Source organism: Leuresthes tenuis, unplaced genomic scaffold (genome assembly GCF_036924035.1).
Source record: "Leuresthes tenuis unplaced genomic scaffold, fLeuTen1.0.hap1 SCAF_11, whole genome shotgun sequence".
In the NCBI taxonomy this organism is placed as follows: Eukaryota; Metazoa; Chordata; class Actinopteri; order Atheriniformes; family Atherinopsidae; genus Leuresthes; species Leuresthes tenuis.
Genome location: NW_027325365.1, coordinates 17,938,212 through 17,954,990, shown reverse-complemented (window position 1 = coordinate 17,954,990; position 16,779 = coordinate 17,938,212). Strand labels below are relative to the sequence as shown.

General features: G+C 41.8%; 1 protein-coding gene across 1 annotated transcript; it reads right to left on the bottom strand.

The window, feature by feature from the left end:
* Positions 1-12,483: 12,483 nt before the first annotated feature.
* On the bottom strand, positions 12,484-16,579 carry egr1 (early growth response 1). Its single transcript, XM_072395868.1, has 2 exons — positions 15,865-16,579; positions 12,484-15,091 (listed from the first exon to the last, which is right to left on the bottom strand). Exons 1-2 carry the CDS (start codon positions 16,073-16,075, stop codon positions 13,764-13,766), a joined length of 1,539 nt encoding a protein of 512 aa, XP_072251969.1. The 5' UTR covers positions 16,076-16,579; the 3' UTR covers positions 12,484-13,763.
* Between the last annotated feature and the right edge of the window lie 200 nt (positions 16,580-16,779).

The window sequence follows — 16,779 nt, the reverse complement described above, 5'->3', positions numbered from 1 at the left end:
ACAGTTATGATCCAAAGATACACAGAACACTAAATAAGATAAATTAAACTCAATAACATACAATATTATGTAGCCTGGTTAAATATTGTGATTATGATGGAACACGTTGAACTATTTTGCAAGTCGGAGGACCAATGTAAAATGTAAGCACACACCCACACAAAAATACACCTAGCAAGAAGGCAAAGGAAAAAAAGGCTTGCACTCAGGCAGCTTGCCGAAGGGCAGCCGGCCAAAAGAGTGGGAGAGAGAGAGACAGAAACACAGACAGAAGGAGAGAGCAGGAAAGTCCTTACATAGCCCACAGGAAGAGCTGTGTCAGGACAGGAAACGCCTTGTTTGGGCATGGAGGTTTCCTGGCTGGCTAGAAGACTGACATTTCCTCTACTGCTTGGCTTCTGGAGATGGGATCACATGAAGGCTTGAGGGAGGCTGCAGGGGTGGTGGGCCGCCAGCTGGGAAGGGCCAGGCTTGCTCTCTGGTTTCAACTCCGGCGCTCCTTCATTCACTGTCTCTGCTGTGCTCTGTGCACAGCCTGCAGCTAGTGGCTTATTGCTGTAGCAGACACTTCGTGGGTCAGCTTTCATTGTAGGTACTCATAACAGTATACCACAGAGCATTCAGGAATATAACATGTCACTCTATTAGCAGGGTAAAGCATCTGCCAAGAAAAACTCATCAGGAGAAAAAGACAACAAAGAGAATATGTGGATAGCATCTGCATAAAATTACATGTATAACTATGACAGCTGTTCCAACCAGTCTGTACTAACTATCGGTCTTGTGGCACTTTGGTTCAGTGACCACTCAGTGGATGTTTGGGAAATTTGATACAGATATTTATGGTTTAGAGACAATTTTTTTAGGAGCACTATTGTCAAGTTCATCCATGTATCCTTTAGCTACACCACACCTTATATTGTAGAGGTTTACAGACAACTGGAGCTTACTCTCGCTGATGTTTGGTGAAAGATCTCATTCTGGAAGGTCTCTAGTCCATTAAGTTCATCTAAAGCCCTCACATACTCCTACAGTTTATCAGTAAACACTCATTACCCATTATCTTAACAAGCACATCTCTAAACTGTCCCATGAAGCCAGTGCACCCAAACAACCCTAAGGCAAGCAAACTCGATACAGAAAGCCAATCAACAGGTTTATTTCCTGTTGCTGGGTGATGGAAGTGCTACTGCTCCATCCTGCTGGAATTTAGATTAAAATTCATTTTAAATTCTGGTTAAAATTAAGATTGAAATCTTCTCACCAATGATGGTTCTTAACACCTGGAAATAAGGAGTTATATTGGATTTTGAAGGCACAGAAATGTTTCTGAACCATCCAAAATTTGATTATATTCTCAAAAATAGACTAATCAGAACCCCCCCTCTGTGGTCATGACAACGAGGGGCCAGCTCAGCAGCAGAGCAGTGCCATCAAAAGAGAGAAATGATCATACTGTAATCTCATAAGACAAAGAATTGCATTTATACGTTTTTTTGAAACACCTATACAACCACATTCTGGTACCACTAGCCAATTTTTTCGATGTAACGTAGCCATCGTCTGTTTCAATTTAAGTGTGAAGTTTCGCAAAACTTTAAGTAATTTTTTCTTCTTCCACTTTACTGTTTAATGTAGCAAACAATGCTCAGGAATCATCGTGGATTTTTTATACATTTAATGTATTTCTTTATTTGCCATGATGCTGTAAATCAGAGCAGTACTTTGTGTGTCTTTGTAACTGACTAGTTGTGAAACTCACAATATGTGTGTGGCTGTCATCTACCTCAGGTGGCTCTTTTCAATGTGGAGGAACAGCGACTCCCTCTATCCAGGGTAAGTCCAGCCACCCTTTCAGAGAAAGCAAATGTTGGTCACTTATATTCATGACCTCATTATTTTAGTCATTAGCCATATCTCATGACCATAGGTGAAGACTGGAATGTAGATCCAGCTTTAGCTCTCTCTTCACCATGACAGTCTGCCCATCATTTGCATCATTGCAGATGCTGCTCCAATCCATTTGTCAATCTCCTGTTCTGTTGAACATCCTCTTGTGAACCTCTGCTTCTATAATCTTAAACTCCTCCACCTGAGGCTGCAACTCACTTAACACATAGTGGGCAATCCACTCTTTTTACGACTGAAGACCATAGTTTCAGACTTGGAGGTGCTGATTTTCATCCCTGCTGCTTTACACTTCACTGCAAACCACCTCAGAAGAAGTCTCCTCATGATAAAGTCAACACGATGCTAGAATTTGTAGAAAACAAAAAAAGCTAACTGACTGAAACCTTCTGCTCCCGGGCTACACCAAAAAATTATGCCCATAAAGGTTATGAACAGAATTTGTTAGAAGGGACTACCCATTGTCACAGAGTTGGAGTCTTACATGGACAGAAAACAAGTGTGACTTATTGCCGCCAATGTCAGCTGAGCTTTCACTGCGTTTGTACAGTGACAGAATGGGCAGCAGCAAAGATTTGAATATCCCTTACTTCTGAAGCACCTTCTGCAGTACACCACGAGGGACATTCTCAAAGTCCATAAAACACATGAAGACTGCCTGAGCAAACTCCCATGCACCATCAAATGTTCCACAACCAGGACGAAAACCACATTTCTCCTCTTGAATCCAGGATTTTACGATCTGCCAGACTCTTCTCTCCACTAAAACAAGGTCACACTTCTCAACCCGGCAAAGAAAATCTGTGCCGGGTTGACAAGTGTGACCTTGCTTTAGTTGGAACACAGCCCCTGGTACTCCTTTTTTAAAAAGGGGAACAACCAATCCAGGGGCACTGTCCCCAACCTCTATGTGATGCTAATGTGACTCCTAAACCAAGGACACATTATGTCCACCAGTCATAACACTGTATAAAGCTTGTTTAGATGTCATACATAATTAAAAGCATTTTGAAAGAGGTCTTTTTTTTTTGCCTTATACAGGCATTTTCAAGTTTTGCCACTTAACTTATAATGTATGAACCAATCATGCTTTTTACAGAGTGACAGACATTTTAAAAAGTGGTTGGAACATCTCCCCAGTCTCCTTTTGGTAAATGACTCATATGAATACTGCTGGATTTAGTAATAATACTATTATTCCAAGAGAAAAAACTGGGTAAGATCTTGTTAATTCCTTCCTTTATTAATTCTTGCAAATTAATTACACTTTAAGCTCTGACATTCATAATGGATTCTATTTTGATTTACTTTTTTGTTTTGATCCAGATTGACATCTGCATGTTGTACATGAGCTCCTCTCAGTTAATTTGCCTGCACTGATGTTAGTGACCTTACCCACTCTGCCTTTTTTGAAGTTGTGAAAATGGGTGCAAAAACTCAAACCCAGACACTTTACTCAGTGGCTGAAACCATTTTGTGGGATTACGCTTCAGTACCTACTGATCAGCCATCTGAGCATTAGTTTTAACAAGAAGCTTCACTTGCAACCAGACAAAGAGACAGATACTCAGACACGTGTTTCCTGGTAAATAGTGAGTTATCCAAACAGACATGTTTTTGTAAATTAAGTTAAGTTAAGTCCTGCACCTGCTCACGCAGACACACACACACACACACATGCAAATACACAAAGGAAAAACAACAGACAGAGGATGGACAGGAGACAGTCTCAGGAAAAAACACCAACAAATAAGCAGAAGAACTAACACTTTCACAGTCAAGTCATCTATACCTCAACACAAACTCAGGGTTTTCCTGCTTTCACGTTATTCTGGGCAATTACTTCATAATGTGCAGCAGAGAGGCACACATCTCTGCTGCCTCATAGCAACACTGGCCTAGATGGAGAGGTGATGGTGGTGCCTGCCAGGGAAAATGTGTGAGCGCGCGTCGTGTGTTCAGCAAATTCAAGCCTCGTGAGCAAACCCAGAGTCGTAGAATAGAACATTGTGAAATGTGTGGATGTAAAGAAAAATGTGTTTTACACCTAAATATCACAACTAAAAGGAATCAAATATCAGCAATAATTTATGTGAAATATAAAAGTCAAACAGTGGAATGTAAAAGAAAGATGAATTAAATGTGTTTGGGGACAACGCAAAAAGTAAACAGCCGTTCATTTAAGTCGTACTCCTTTAATTTTCCTGCTTTAGAGAAATAGAGACACCCTCATCCTCACAGCAGATTCCAGCCCTCTGGTCTGGATAAAATAACAGAAAAACACTGGGGTCATTACTCACAATGAAGGACTCTATTAAGCAGCAGTGTACAGAGCTAAATTCACACGCGTATAAGCGCACGCACTTACACCCTGTGGTGTAAAGAGAGCACAGCAAAGTGTGTACGTGTGTGTGTGCATGTGTGAAAGGGTGAAATGTGTGGCGCTTTTTGCGTGAATTACACTTAACTGCAGGGATATTTCCAAGCTTTAAAAAAACGCACAAGGTATGCGCACTCTTTGTAATCTAGCACCATTACTGCCAGCTTCACGTACATTAGAGGATGAAAATGATGGAAGGCAGGAGATAGGGCTGCTGAAGGGATAATTTCACTGAGGGGGCATCCGAGGTATTTATAGCCAAACGATTGAAGCTTTGAAAGAGTTCATGATCTGATCATTGATGTATTCTAATGGAAACACGATAGCCAAGGAGCAGAAATGTACAGCTTAAACCAGCATAGGTGTCTGATACACCTACAATACAGAAACTGCTTTTCTATCACCTTGTCAAAGCACTTGAGTGCTGAGCCAAAAATCTCCAAGTTAAAATGGGGTTATAGAATGGGTCAAGGCTCATGACTTCACTGTGGCAGTAATAACCTGTCAACTGTTTCACATTAGGAAAAGTAAAAGTCTACATACACACTTGACAAAGTTGACAGATGCTGACAAGCCACCACATGCAGTCACAGGCCCTAAATGAGGACCTAACAATGTGAATGTGACAGATATGTGGCTGTGTTTGGCTTCCACAGCACACTGTGTTAACTGTTAGATAGCTCTTTGTGAGGCAGAGGAGGTGAAAGAGGAGGAGATATTATTTTTATTTCTAGAAATTGGAATGAAAATGGAAACAGTTGAAAAGAGAAGTAAAGGTTAACATGAATAAACTGTAAGCACTTTGAAAAAAAACACCAGCATGTTTACGCCTGTGTTGCATCAGTTCTTCTTTTAAAAACACTCTGTAAGCATTTGGGAAGGTAGCATTCCAGTTGCTGATGTTTTGATAGCAAAATGTCTCCTAATCTTGCCTGTTACAGGATTGCATCTGTTCAACAGTCCGGACTGCAGACTAGTTTGCCATTCAGACTCTGACATGTTGGAGACATGCTTTTGTAATACATACAGAATGGGGTTTGACATTGTCTTTCTAAAACAAGGAAAGCTACCCCTCAAAATAATGTCTTAATGGCAGCAAATGCAGTTTCAGAACCCATATATGTTAGCATTCATTTGTGGTGCCTTCACAGATATTTCCATGCCTTGCAATGCAATCAAGGCAATCCATGCCTTGTGAACTGATGCACCGCCAGACCATCACAATAGTTGCCTTTTGTACTGTGTGCTGATGACAAATCAGATTATCTGTGTCCTCATGTGCATAGAGGAGGTAGTATAGATTATTTTAAAAAAAGACTTGTCATTTCACAATTTTCCCTAAGTGAACTCAAGCCAATAAAATGTGTTTTGTTTTCATGATAGTTTCATCTTGCATTTGTGGATGCGGCAACAAACTGCGTTTAGTTTTCTGTTTTCTAGCCAACAGCGATTTCAACCAGCAAATAATTTTTATCTTTATCGAGGTGCCACATGAACATAATAGCTATTTAGCATGACTTTCAGCCTTGTCCTCAGCGTACAGAGATTTCCTCACATTTTCTAAATCTTTTAATTATTTCATCTATCCAATGTGGTGAAATGCAGTTTGAAGTTCTATGTTAAAAAAAATGAAACCTCATTTAACTATTTGATAACACATAGCTTCCTCATCTATATCTTAGATTTATTTTTTGACAGAAACTTTGAATGGATTTCAGTGAGAACAGGTGTGTGCCAAATGAGTTCTTGACTCAATTTAAACCATTTAAACATGTGCATGTGCTCATCCGCGTGCTTGTACTGGTGGACAACAGAAGCTCCCAGCAGGTATCCTGCCATCATGCTCCCCGCTGCACAATGATGACATCAGCTGGTGTGAAAGTAGCCATTAGTTCCACCTCATCACTGAGGGACAAATATAGTAGCACAAGGCTTTCATCAGACAGGGAGGACAGCTGTAGTGAGGGGGTGGAAAAGGAAACCTGGCCAGATGATGATACACATTCAGCATATCCCTCCTCGTCCCCAGTTCTGATTTCACCCACTCCCTCATAATCATACTGTCACCCCTGAGACTGATAACACCTTATGACTGCTGCAAATAGGCACATGCGGCATAAGCAGACACCTATATGCACGTATTTAAATACACATGCACACATGCTTGCACAAATACACACACAAAAAACTTTTTTTTTTATTTCCAATGTGATTAGACTTCAGCGTTTGAATGATGATTTGCAACAACAAGATGACGAGCGCTGCTTTTGTCCTACTTGGTGCTGCATTATGAAAGTGCAGCAGTCATGACACACAGTCAAAACACCAGGACAAATAATGTCTTTCAACTGCTGTTAGCCCTGATTCTATGACATTTGGCCCTGAACTTATACTGCTTTTCTCAGTTGTGTGACTTCATTTCTAAGGCAGATTACATGCTTTATCATTGATTCATGCCACAGGTATTATCTAACAAATGGGTTGGGGATTATTTTTGGGTGCGCACAGAACAAATAACACTGGGTATGATTAAGTTATAGCCAGTGCTGATGCTCTGTGGAAAAGCTGTGTGTGTGTGTGTGTGCGTGTGTGTGTGTGTGTGTGTATTGCATCTCAGAACAGGTGGCTGTGATGTTAGAGCAGACACCTGGCCTCAGCCTTTTGAATGACAGGTGGTGAAGTCACTGCAGGGCACATCTGGAGGGTGGAGGGAGCGACACAGATCTGTGTGCTCTGTCTAGCTCAGCTTTTGATGTATCAGACTGAGACACTGAAAGCCCTGATATGATTATGGAAGATGGCTAGTTGGTTTTGCACCCCCTTTATTGCTCTAATGCAATTTCGTGGTGGCTGCAGTTTCTTGTGTAAATATACAAAAGTTCCAAAGGTTAGGAACATGTGAATAAAAGCCAAACTATGTGGTTTGAGTTATATTCAGTCACAAAAGCCTAAGGACACATGGATGATTACACATACTCACATGCAGTGTAGCTCTCACCTTTAATCTGGGCTGTTTTGACAACCTGGCAGTTGTTCTGAACTCTTGAACTGCAGTTCAAGCAAAAGCAGTGGCCCTGAAATGCATCCCTACTGCTTCATATGGACAAAAACAGGAGTTATAGAAATGGAAGGATTTGTGAGAAAAATGGCAGGAAAAACTATGAGCATAGATAAAGCACCTTGTGACAGTATTGACTGTATCCTTTATATATTTGGGGAATTTATGTATTAAACAAATTAGTCTTCTTGGTGAAATAGAATTAAATGAGGGAAAAAAATAATGCTGTGCATGAAAAGGAATGCCTGCAAAGTCAATATTTTGCAGAGAAGTTTGGCACATCCAGCCAATGAGATTTTTGATCATTCCTAATGACTCTTCCAGCTCATTCAAGCTGGAAGAACTCAGCAATCTTCAAGTCATGCCAAAGATTCACAGTCAAATTGAGGTCTTGGCTTTGCATAGGCCTTTCCAAAACATTCAAGTTTTTCCCCTTAAACCACCTAAATGTTGGTTAGCATTATGGTTAGAATCACTGAGTGGTGGACCTCTGTCCAAGTTTCAGTTCTCAGAAACTCTGAAATGGTTTTTCCTCAAGAATTTGCCTGCATTTAGCAAGACCCATCATTCCTCAAATGCCTTTTTGTGAAGTCCAAACATGCTTTTATGTTCTCTTCCGACAATATCGACGTTTTGATGAAGATGATCTTTGTGGAATGAATGAAAGTGGTTATATGGACAGACACTCATGTATGGTGTGGTGCTTTGAAGCTTTGTTACCTTCGACCTCTTAGTTACCTCTTTGAATGCCCTTGCCTTTGAAGGTCTGCACTTTCTTGGCAGTTTTGTTTTGAAGTCGCATTCATTCCATTATCAAATATTGGATTTAATATTGCTCTGGTGGATCTTGGATTTTATTGTATAATATTCCTATCTGTATGTTTCTAAAACTTTGTCCCCGACTTGTGTGGAGAGCTCGTTGGTGTTCATTCTGGTGCCACTTACTTTTCATTCAGAGGCCTTTTCTCAACATGTATATATGCTAATATCATGAGACACTGAAATTACATACCAGTGGACCTAACTGAAGTAATCATGTGATCGATGAAGTTAACTGGCAGTACAAGTTTTTGATATAGAGCCTGAAAGAAAAAACACTACTTTCTTTCTTTTTTCTTAATTTTTTTTTTCTTTTAGAAATTGTTAAAGCATTCTTCTTTTAATTTAATTTCACCAAATTGGACGATTTTATGTTGTTCCATTCAATAGATATATATAAGTTTTGAATCATCAGTTGCAATACACACAACAAAGGGAAAGCACCAAGGAGGGTCAATACTTTCGCAAGGCACCTCAGATTTGTTTCAGAGTGAGGGCAGAGCAGTCCCCGGTACCGCTGCTCCACTCAGCTTCCACACAATTGTTCATATTAGTTTCCTGTCTAAACACTTAAATTGATTGTTTAGTTTGAGTTATTGTTACTTAGGAACTAAGATTTTACACGTTGTTATCAGAAGCTTCTAATGTGCAGTCGCACACAACACATCTACTGCACAAAACACATCCTTCTGATAAAAACAGAAAAATCATGAAGCATGCAGTCAAAAGCATGACTGCATTCATTTTCCCACCTTCACAAAGTCTGCTCAGGTATTGTATGATATTCAGACTCACTGACAGAAAAGAAAACAACTAAAGCCCACTTACTAGCCTTGACACAAACAGAATTATAAGGGTCTGTTTGCATTTCAGAGCCACCCAGGTGCTTTTTGTAAAGCTGTAGTGTACTTGATGCTGAGTTGAAGAGGTGCCATATTTGGAGGTACTTAAGCATGCGCTGTTTTGTTGTCTGTTCAAAGCCATGTACTTCAAACAAGCAAGGCTTATTAAGTAGAGCTAAAGTTGCCAGGACACCTGTAGATTATCGTGGAAGTGATATGTCAAAAATCTCTTTTGTGTGCCGCAAATAATTTCAAGGATGCTTGAGAGTTGTGCTGCTCTTAGATCTTGTGAGTTTTGAACAGGTGCACTGCAAACACTCACACATCTTAAACCAGTGACAGAGAACACATTTGTGACATCTTGAGTATTTATTATGCACCTGTGTGTCTTTAAAGGGAGCTTCTGTTCTCTCAGAAGATGTTTCAATCCAGACGGACTGTTAGAATTTGTCCAGACTGGACATCTAATTTTGAATGGTACTTGTTTAAACTTTTGATAAGCCAAGAACATTCTTTGAACAACATGTATATGTAAATGTATTTACCTGAAATGTACCTGTGAGGAGGCTGGATATCAAGCAGTTTAGATATAATCTATTTATTCCAAAAGCACAACAGGTGTCGAGTGCAAGAGACAGAACAGGAGAAAGCACCTGCATGACGACTGTCTCAGCACTCCCCTTTGGCAAGATGAAAAAAGCCATCCCGGTGAGGCAGAGAGAGGCTCTGAATATGAGATCAATGGAGTATATTTAAAAGGCATTAGAGCGCAGTCCTACTGTCACATTTGTGTGATAAAGTACAGGAATCAAGCCTTACAGTATGCAGAACTACATGTCTATGAAGGCGATCCTCCAGTGTCATTCCTCCTGTTCTTAATCTCCAAGTCTAGATAAAAGATGGAGGACAGCCAATGGTGTTTAAGCATGGCTTTGGGTCGTCTGACCTGACACTGGCTACTCCCGAGTGGCCCGGGAGATGTCAATGGGTGAGGGCAGAGGAGAATGGATAGCTGCCGGCCCCAAAGTCCCTCATTCACTCTCTAACTTGCTCACATTAAAGCGAGCTGTAATCACTGCAGGGACTTGGCCAATGATGTGCTTATCAAACGGCATATTTCAAAAAGGCATCTTAAAAGGCCCGAGGGCGAAGAGGCAATAAGAGCACATTTGTATGTGGATGAAAGGGAAAAGTGTAGACAGACCTTGCATCAGAATACAGCGGGGGGAGATCATTAGCATCTCCAGCAAAATATGCACTACCAGAGAGGGAGAGTGAGGTACAGTCAGCGATGGAGAGAGAAGCAGAGAGGTGGCAGTGGGAGAAAGGAGAGTTCTTTTCGCCATTCGTTCTTTTTTGTTTTACACAGTTCCCAAAAAGAATACGAGAACAAATACATTTTTGAACAAAGGCAGGGCTCTTGAAGTGGAAGCCCGTTGGGGGTGCGAGGTGGCTCCATTGCGGGTTACAAAAGATTGAATCCACACCGCTTCTGCTCCCCCAAATCCTCTTACACTCACACCTCCCTAAACACAACATACCCAGCCCTGAGCTTTGATAAGCGAGGAAGAGCCTTGAATCAAATGATGTGATGGGCTACACAATTCCCTAATATCTTCAATGATACTGGCCGCCGGTCATTCGAGCATTTTGGTGACACTGTGACAATGACAGACCACAGCCCCTCCTGTGTGACCAACACTGCTTGAAATAGTGTCTGTTAACAATGAAAAAGGGCTGAGAGAAGCACAGTCTGTGGTTTTCGCATTGAGACTTTCCAAAAAGTGTGGCAATATGAGAAAGTTGATGTGATGCAAAAGCTGCTGAATTGCTCTTTATTTGCTGCCAGACACTGAAATAATGCCATAAACAATGACAGGACATAACAAATTTCAGCATTTTTTGTAAAGCCACACAAGGAGTTTCATGGCTTGCCTGAAAAAGCTGGATATGTGTCTGAGAGTGGAACATCATAATTTAAACATCAAGATGATTTATCTAACCACAATGCTGATTTGTGTTTGTGGGATGCACTCCAATATATCTTATGTGTGCACTTCGGATATGTATAAAAGAACAGCACTGGTGTAGATGGCGTACAGGAAGATGAACTAATGCTGCTTCCTGTTTTCTTTTGTTTTTTTGTTTTTTTTATCTTTTAGCTACGTAGGATATGTGTTAAAGCTGACACACACATGCACATATACAGCGTCAGCAGATGTGAGGATGGTGTCCAGGTACGTCTCTTTTACAGGGACACTGAGCTCTAAGAAAACAAAGAAGAACAAAGGCTCATAATCCTGCAAATTTCCATCATACTTTACACAGCTCCTCCAGTTTGTGTCTATAGACAGTCTGTGTATACTGAAAACAGATGCCTACATACATGCACTGGCAAACGAGCACACTCTGATACAAACACACACAACTCATCAGATACAATTTGGATGTTCGGGATCAGGAGACCAATTATCTTAATTATTCTCCCTTTCCCTCCATTACTCTCATCTACATGTTTTCCTGCTTTCTATTTTAGCTGTGTTTGCATTTGCGAGTGTTTTGGTTTGTGCATCTCATAACACAAAATCACTCTAAAGCTCACAGAGAAGAGGGTTTCACAGTCTTATTTCCATACTCAAACATGGAGCAAAAGTTCCCTGCCTTGGGAACAGTGAAGATGAATAATGATGCAATGACGCTTTTATTATACCCTGCTTGAAAAACCAAAAGGAACAGAATTTAGAGCTTCGGGGCTGGTCTGTCCTGCTGCTCCCCTGCAACAGTTCACATTAACGCACATGGATAGTGACCGATTGAGTGCTACAGCTTGTTCACTAAGAGGTGACAGCATCTCGCCAACCATTTGTGGAAAAGAGGGCAATTATTGTGTGATGGATTTCACCTGCGCCCCATGAAAATAACCAGCGCATGTCTAAGCACTGTGAAATAACCCCTTACGAACATCATTTCTCCGTCAGCATACAGAGATATAAATATTTTTGCCATTTTGCTCAGAGATCAAATTGCTGAAAGTGTGTTTACTCAACACTAAGGCCCAAGACTATATCGCAAAATCTAAAATAAAATAGAAATTCAGATAAGCTCAATATCTTCAAGAGAAAGTTAGATCAAGATAAGAATTCCTCATCTTCAGTGTTTATAGGCATGGGAGTCATGCTTTAGTGTTATCGTTAATACAGGATTTCCTTGAGAGAAATAGAAACTTAAATAGATTGTTTCATTAAGATCAAGCTGTGCATGTTTTCCTTTAATTAAAGCTTTCTGTGATGTGAACTCAAGGCATAAAAGTGTTGATAATCTCCTCACAATTTACATGTAAGATGATGGAATACGTGATCCTTATGTGCGACAAAGTCAGGCTGTAATGTGATGAAGACATCTCTCTGAGAAACTGAGAGTAGGAATGGAAACATTTGCAAAAATAGAAGTCAAACAATAAAGTATGAAAACAAATCTCCATATATATTCATATTTTTATTTATATTTCATTTCTGGAAGGATATCTTGTACACCAAATATCCCATTGGCAGTTAAGCGCATTCAATGTGTTTAGAAGCCAGAAACAGTCACTTGTTTTAACAAACACAAATACAAAATAAAGATAACCACAAAATAATGAACTGCATGTATATAACATACAAAAGAATCCCATGCCTACTCAGTAGGTAACTTCAACATTCCAGCTCTTGAAGATGTGGATATTTACACGTAGGTTTTACAAAAATATACTTTATCATTTTTATCCATTTTTTGCTTACATTCTGATAAAATGAAGCGGTGCCCTCATAGTTCATCCTTTTCCCTCCCTCTGAGTACGTCTTACATTCTGTAACAAAAATATTCCTTCAACCCTTAAGGCGAGATGCAGTGCATCCTCTCTCGCGCTCAGCCAAGTCAAAACATCAGCAAGGCTTCACAAAAGGCACCAAATAACGGGAGCGTTTGTCTTGTTTAGTTTTTTTCAAAATGATTTTTTTTTTTTTTCATTTCTCTGTTTTTCCATATAACCAAGCGATATGTCACATGTGAGAAAGAGAGAAAGAGATAGTACCAGTGGATGATATTTACAAACAGAAACTAACATCACTCTTACTCATGCTTGAATACGTAAGTGCTTTTTTTTTTTCAAACAATGTCAAAACATATCACAGCATCATCACTATATAATAGAGAAAGTATGTAGAAAATATGGCCCTGCTCACTTCAAATAATACAATGCAAATATGCAAATAATTGTTCACATCAGTGGTACCAAAGAATGATAAAAACGCAACATGGCACATGTACAATATACATATATGATAGCTTATGTATATCATTCAATGTCTTTTGTATGAGTGCCTGCAAGGACGAACGTGCCTCAGCACTACAACTGCTGGCAATCTGTTTGTCTCTTGGTTCTTGTGTACCTACTAGCACAGACCCACCAGTGCTGTTTTCTACTTTCTATCTCTGGCGTCCCTTATGCATTTGAAGAGCTGCATTTGTTTTACAGAGACAGGGAAAAAAATATCCCTTTTTATCTTGTATTGTCTTTGCCCAGTCCTTGACATGTGTCTTTTACTCTCTTTCAGGTAAATCTCAAGATTCACCTTACACTGCACAGGGAGGAGAAAAGTGCTTTTTGGAGGAGAAAAAAAAAGTCCTTTTGATGCTGATTTCTTTCCCCTCAAAAAACCTTATAGAAGGAGAGGTGCAGAGAGAGACTAAGGAAAGTTTTTCTCTTTGCTCTTTCTTAGCAGATCTCGATTGTCCTTGGGGAGAGGGTGGTCTGCATGTCTGAAAGTGGAGTGGGGACTGGGGAGCTGTAAATGTTGGATGCAACTGAGGACGGGAAGGAGGAGGCGACTTGTGACTGAAAGGTGCTGGACATTGACACCGATGGGTAGGTGGTGGCGACGGAAGGAGATGGGTAGGAGGTGTGGATGGGAGAGGAGTAGCATGAAGTGACTGGAGAGGGGTAAGAAGACACTGGAGAGGGGTAAGAGGTGATGGGGGAGGGATAGCTGGAAGCAGGCGAGGCAGCTGATGCTGGCGCTGCTGTTACCGCCACAGCTCCCGCCTTGTCTGCTTTCTTGTCCTTCTGTCGAAGATGGATCTTTGTGTGTCTTTTCCTCTCGTCACTGCGAGCAAACTTGCGTCCGCAGATCTCACAGGCGAAGGGCTTCTCTCCGGTGTGAGTGCGGATGTGTGTTGTCAAGTGGTCACTGCGGCTGAAGTTGCGCATGCAAATGCGGCACTGGAATGGTTTCTGACCGGTGTGGATGCGGATGTGACGTGTGAGCTCATCAGAACGTGAGAAACGACGGTCACAGGTCTCCACAGGGCAAGCGTAGGGCCTTTCATGCGGTGGCGTCTTGCTCGGCCGAATGGGATACTTGCGCATGCGGCTGGGTTTAATCAGCTGAGACTGGTAGACACTTTTCAAGTCCTGAGAACCAGTCTGGGTGGCAAAGGCCTTGATGGTGGACAGGGGAGTAAGAGAGGGTTGACTTGACTGACTCTGGAAGGGCTTTTGGTCAGGGGGCACCAGGCTGATCTCTCCCTGCTGCTGAGGGAAGAGGTAGTCAGGAATCATGGGCACGGGGAAGCTTGTGCTGCAGGTCTTGCCGTTTGGGTAGGCAGGGGGTGGGTACTGCACTGCTCCAGTTGAGCTGGCAAAAGCCTGACCCTGATCTGGGAAGATGTCAGAGTTGGGGCTGGAGTAAGTTGGGGCGGCTGAGTAGATTGGGTTGGGCTCGCTGTGGTGAATTGAGGAGCTGAGGCTGGAGCTCTGGGATGAGGAGGAGGTAGAAGAGGAGGAAGTGGAAGAAGATGGGACAGATGAAGAGGAGGACGAGGTGGTCTGTGAGGCAGCTGAGGAGGAGCTGGAGCTGGGAGCAACGTTGTTCATCAAGCCTGTGAAGAGCCCCAAGATGGGCTCTGCCCAGAGGCTGTTGCTGCAGGTGGTGGCGGGTTCAAGGGTGAAGCGGCCAGTGTAAGATATGGGGGGCAGCCTCTGGGTGGGGTAGGTCTGCTCCACAACTGGCTTCTCACAGCTGAAGTGGATATCAGGTAACGTATCTGCAGGGAGCACCAAGAAAGGAGAGACATTAATCAAACTGTCAATATTCAGAGAAAGGTGGGGAATCCTGCCAGAGCCATGGACAGTGTGTCGCCCCTTTCTCCTTTGTTACAATCAGACAGATACCCACGCAGAGAACCAGAGAAACATCCGCCTAACCAAACTCTTTCCCCTCAACTCTAAAAGTGTCTCCTCTCTCTCAACAAGCTGCTGTGCAAGCTTTCTAAACGCATGTTTTCATCTGCTCACGCTTTCTAGATCTTTCTTTCATTTTCTGTCTTCCTGTGTTGCACACACACACACACACACACACACACACACAGATTCTTAAAGCCTATCAGAGCCAGAGGCAATTGATTACCGAAACTGCAGCTCAGCTGGTTTTAGGATTGCAATTTGAATTGAGCAGGAGTGTCTAGAAGCATGTGGTGACTGAGCAGTGTACGACTCTGACAGTGAGGTATTATCAAGAAAAGAAATGATTTTATTTATATTAAGCATGTTATGCTATAAATTAAGCATTTAATGTTCAATCAGTTAAATTTTTTATTTACGTTAAGTTTGCAATACCAAGTTCATGTTGAAAGATTTTTTTAATATAACAATTATAGTTTCATTAACTGCTTAATATGGTGAATTAATGTGTGGGAAACCATAAAACAAAAGTCACACAGCTTTTTACTTTCTAACTTTGACTGTTGCTCAGCGTAAATTATCTGTGAATGCATAAATGCAGCATAGAGAAAAATAGCCAAAAGAAACAATCTCTTACCTCCAGCAAGATGGTCGTACTGCTCTCCTGGCTCCCCGGAGCCAAAGCCTGCACCTTCGGGTGCGGATGCAGTAAGGAAGGGTGTCCCCGTAGTGCCGATCATCATCACCTCCTCCAGCTTGGGGTAGTTATCCATGGGGGAGTGAGGAAAGCTCAGAGACTCTGAGATCTGCAGGGCTGGAAGGATCATCTCGGTCTTGGCTGCAGCCATCCTCTGCTGGTGCTGAAGCTGCAGGACTGAGGCTGCGCTGGTGTGGAGTGCAGGGAGGCTGTGCGCGCTGGCAGAGCAGTGCCTCACAGGTGGAGGGGATCACTTAGCCCAGCTCAGGGAGCGCTGAACTCTTCTACTGATGCCGTGGAAGACACAGTTTTCTGCTTTCCTCTGTGACTCTTCCCAGATCCACAGTTGTCGTGTTGGTTTCCCTTTCCTCTCAGAAACGAGAAAAATCCACTTGTCTTTTTAGAAAAAATCTAAATGATCCTTTATGCTCATTCCCTAAATTGAATCAAAATTAATCAACAGATCAATCTTGATTTTTGTATGAATTAAGTAATCCAATCAGGTTTTGACCGTCTTGGATAAATGTTGTTTTGAAGTGACTTTTTCACTTTTGTTGTGATTTTTCTCAGTGAGGGAGTTCTATGTGTTTTTGCCTATCTCTCTCTACTCTAACAGTTGCGCTTGTGGGCTCTCAGAGCTCTCTCTGAGCTGCGAGGTTTCCCTGCTACTTATATACCCTCTTGCCGTGACGTAGATGTCCATATTTGGAGCAGAGGAAGCCCATATTTAGGCACTGCAGTGGAGGACACATGACGGTGGCCAAGGGGGAAACAGAGAGGAGAGACTTTATATTAAGCGCGAGCAGTAAATTGCGAAGACAGCGTCGCTCTTCTTGTGCCCGAATCAATGTATTT

Bases quoted from the DNA above. Each gene is read 5' to 3' on its own strand.
- egr1 (XM_072395868.1), bottom strand. From the start codon at position 16,075: ATGGCTGCAGCCAAGACCGAGATGATCCTTCCAGCCCTGCAGATCTCA. The intron at 15,092-15,864 runs GTAAGAGATTGT...TGCTCCCTGCAG, and splicing joins GTACGACCATCTTGCTGGAG to ATACGTTACCTGATATCCAC.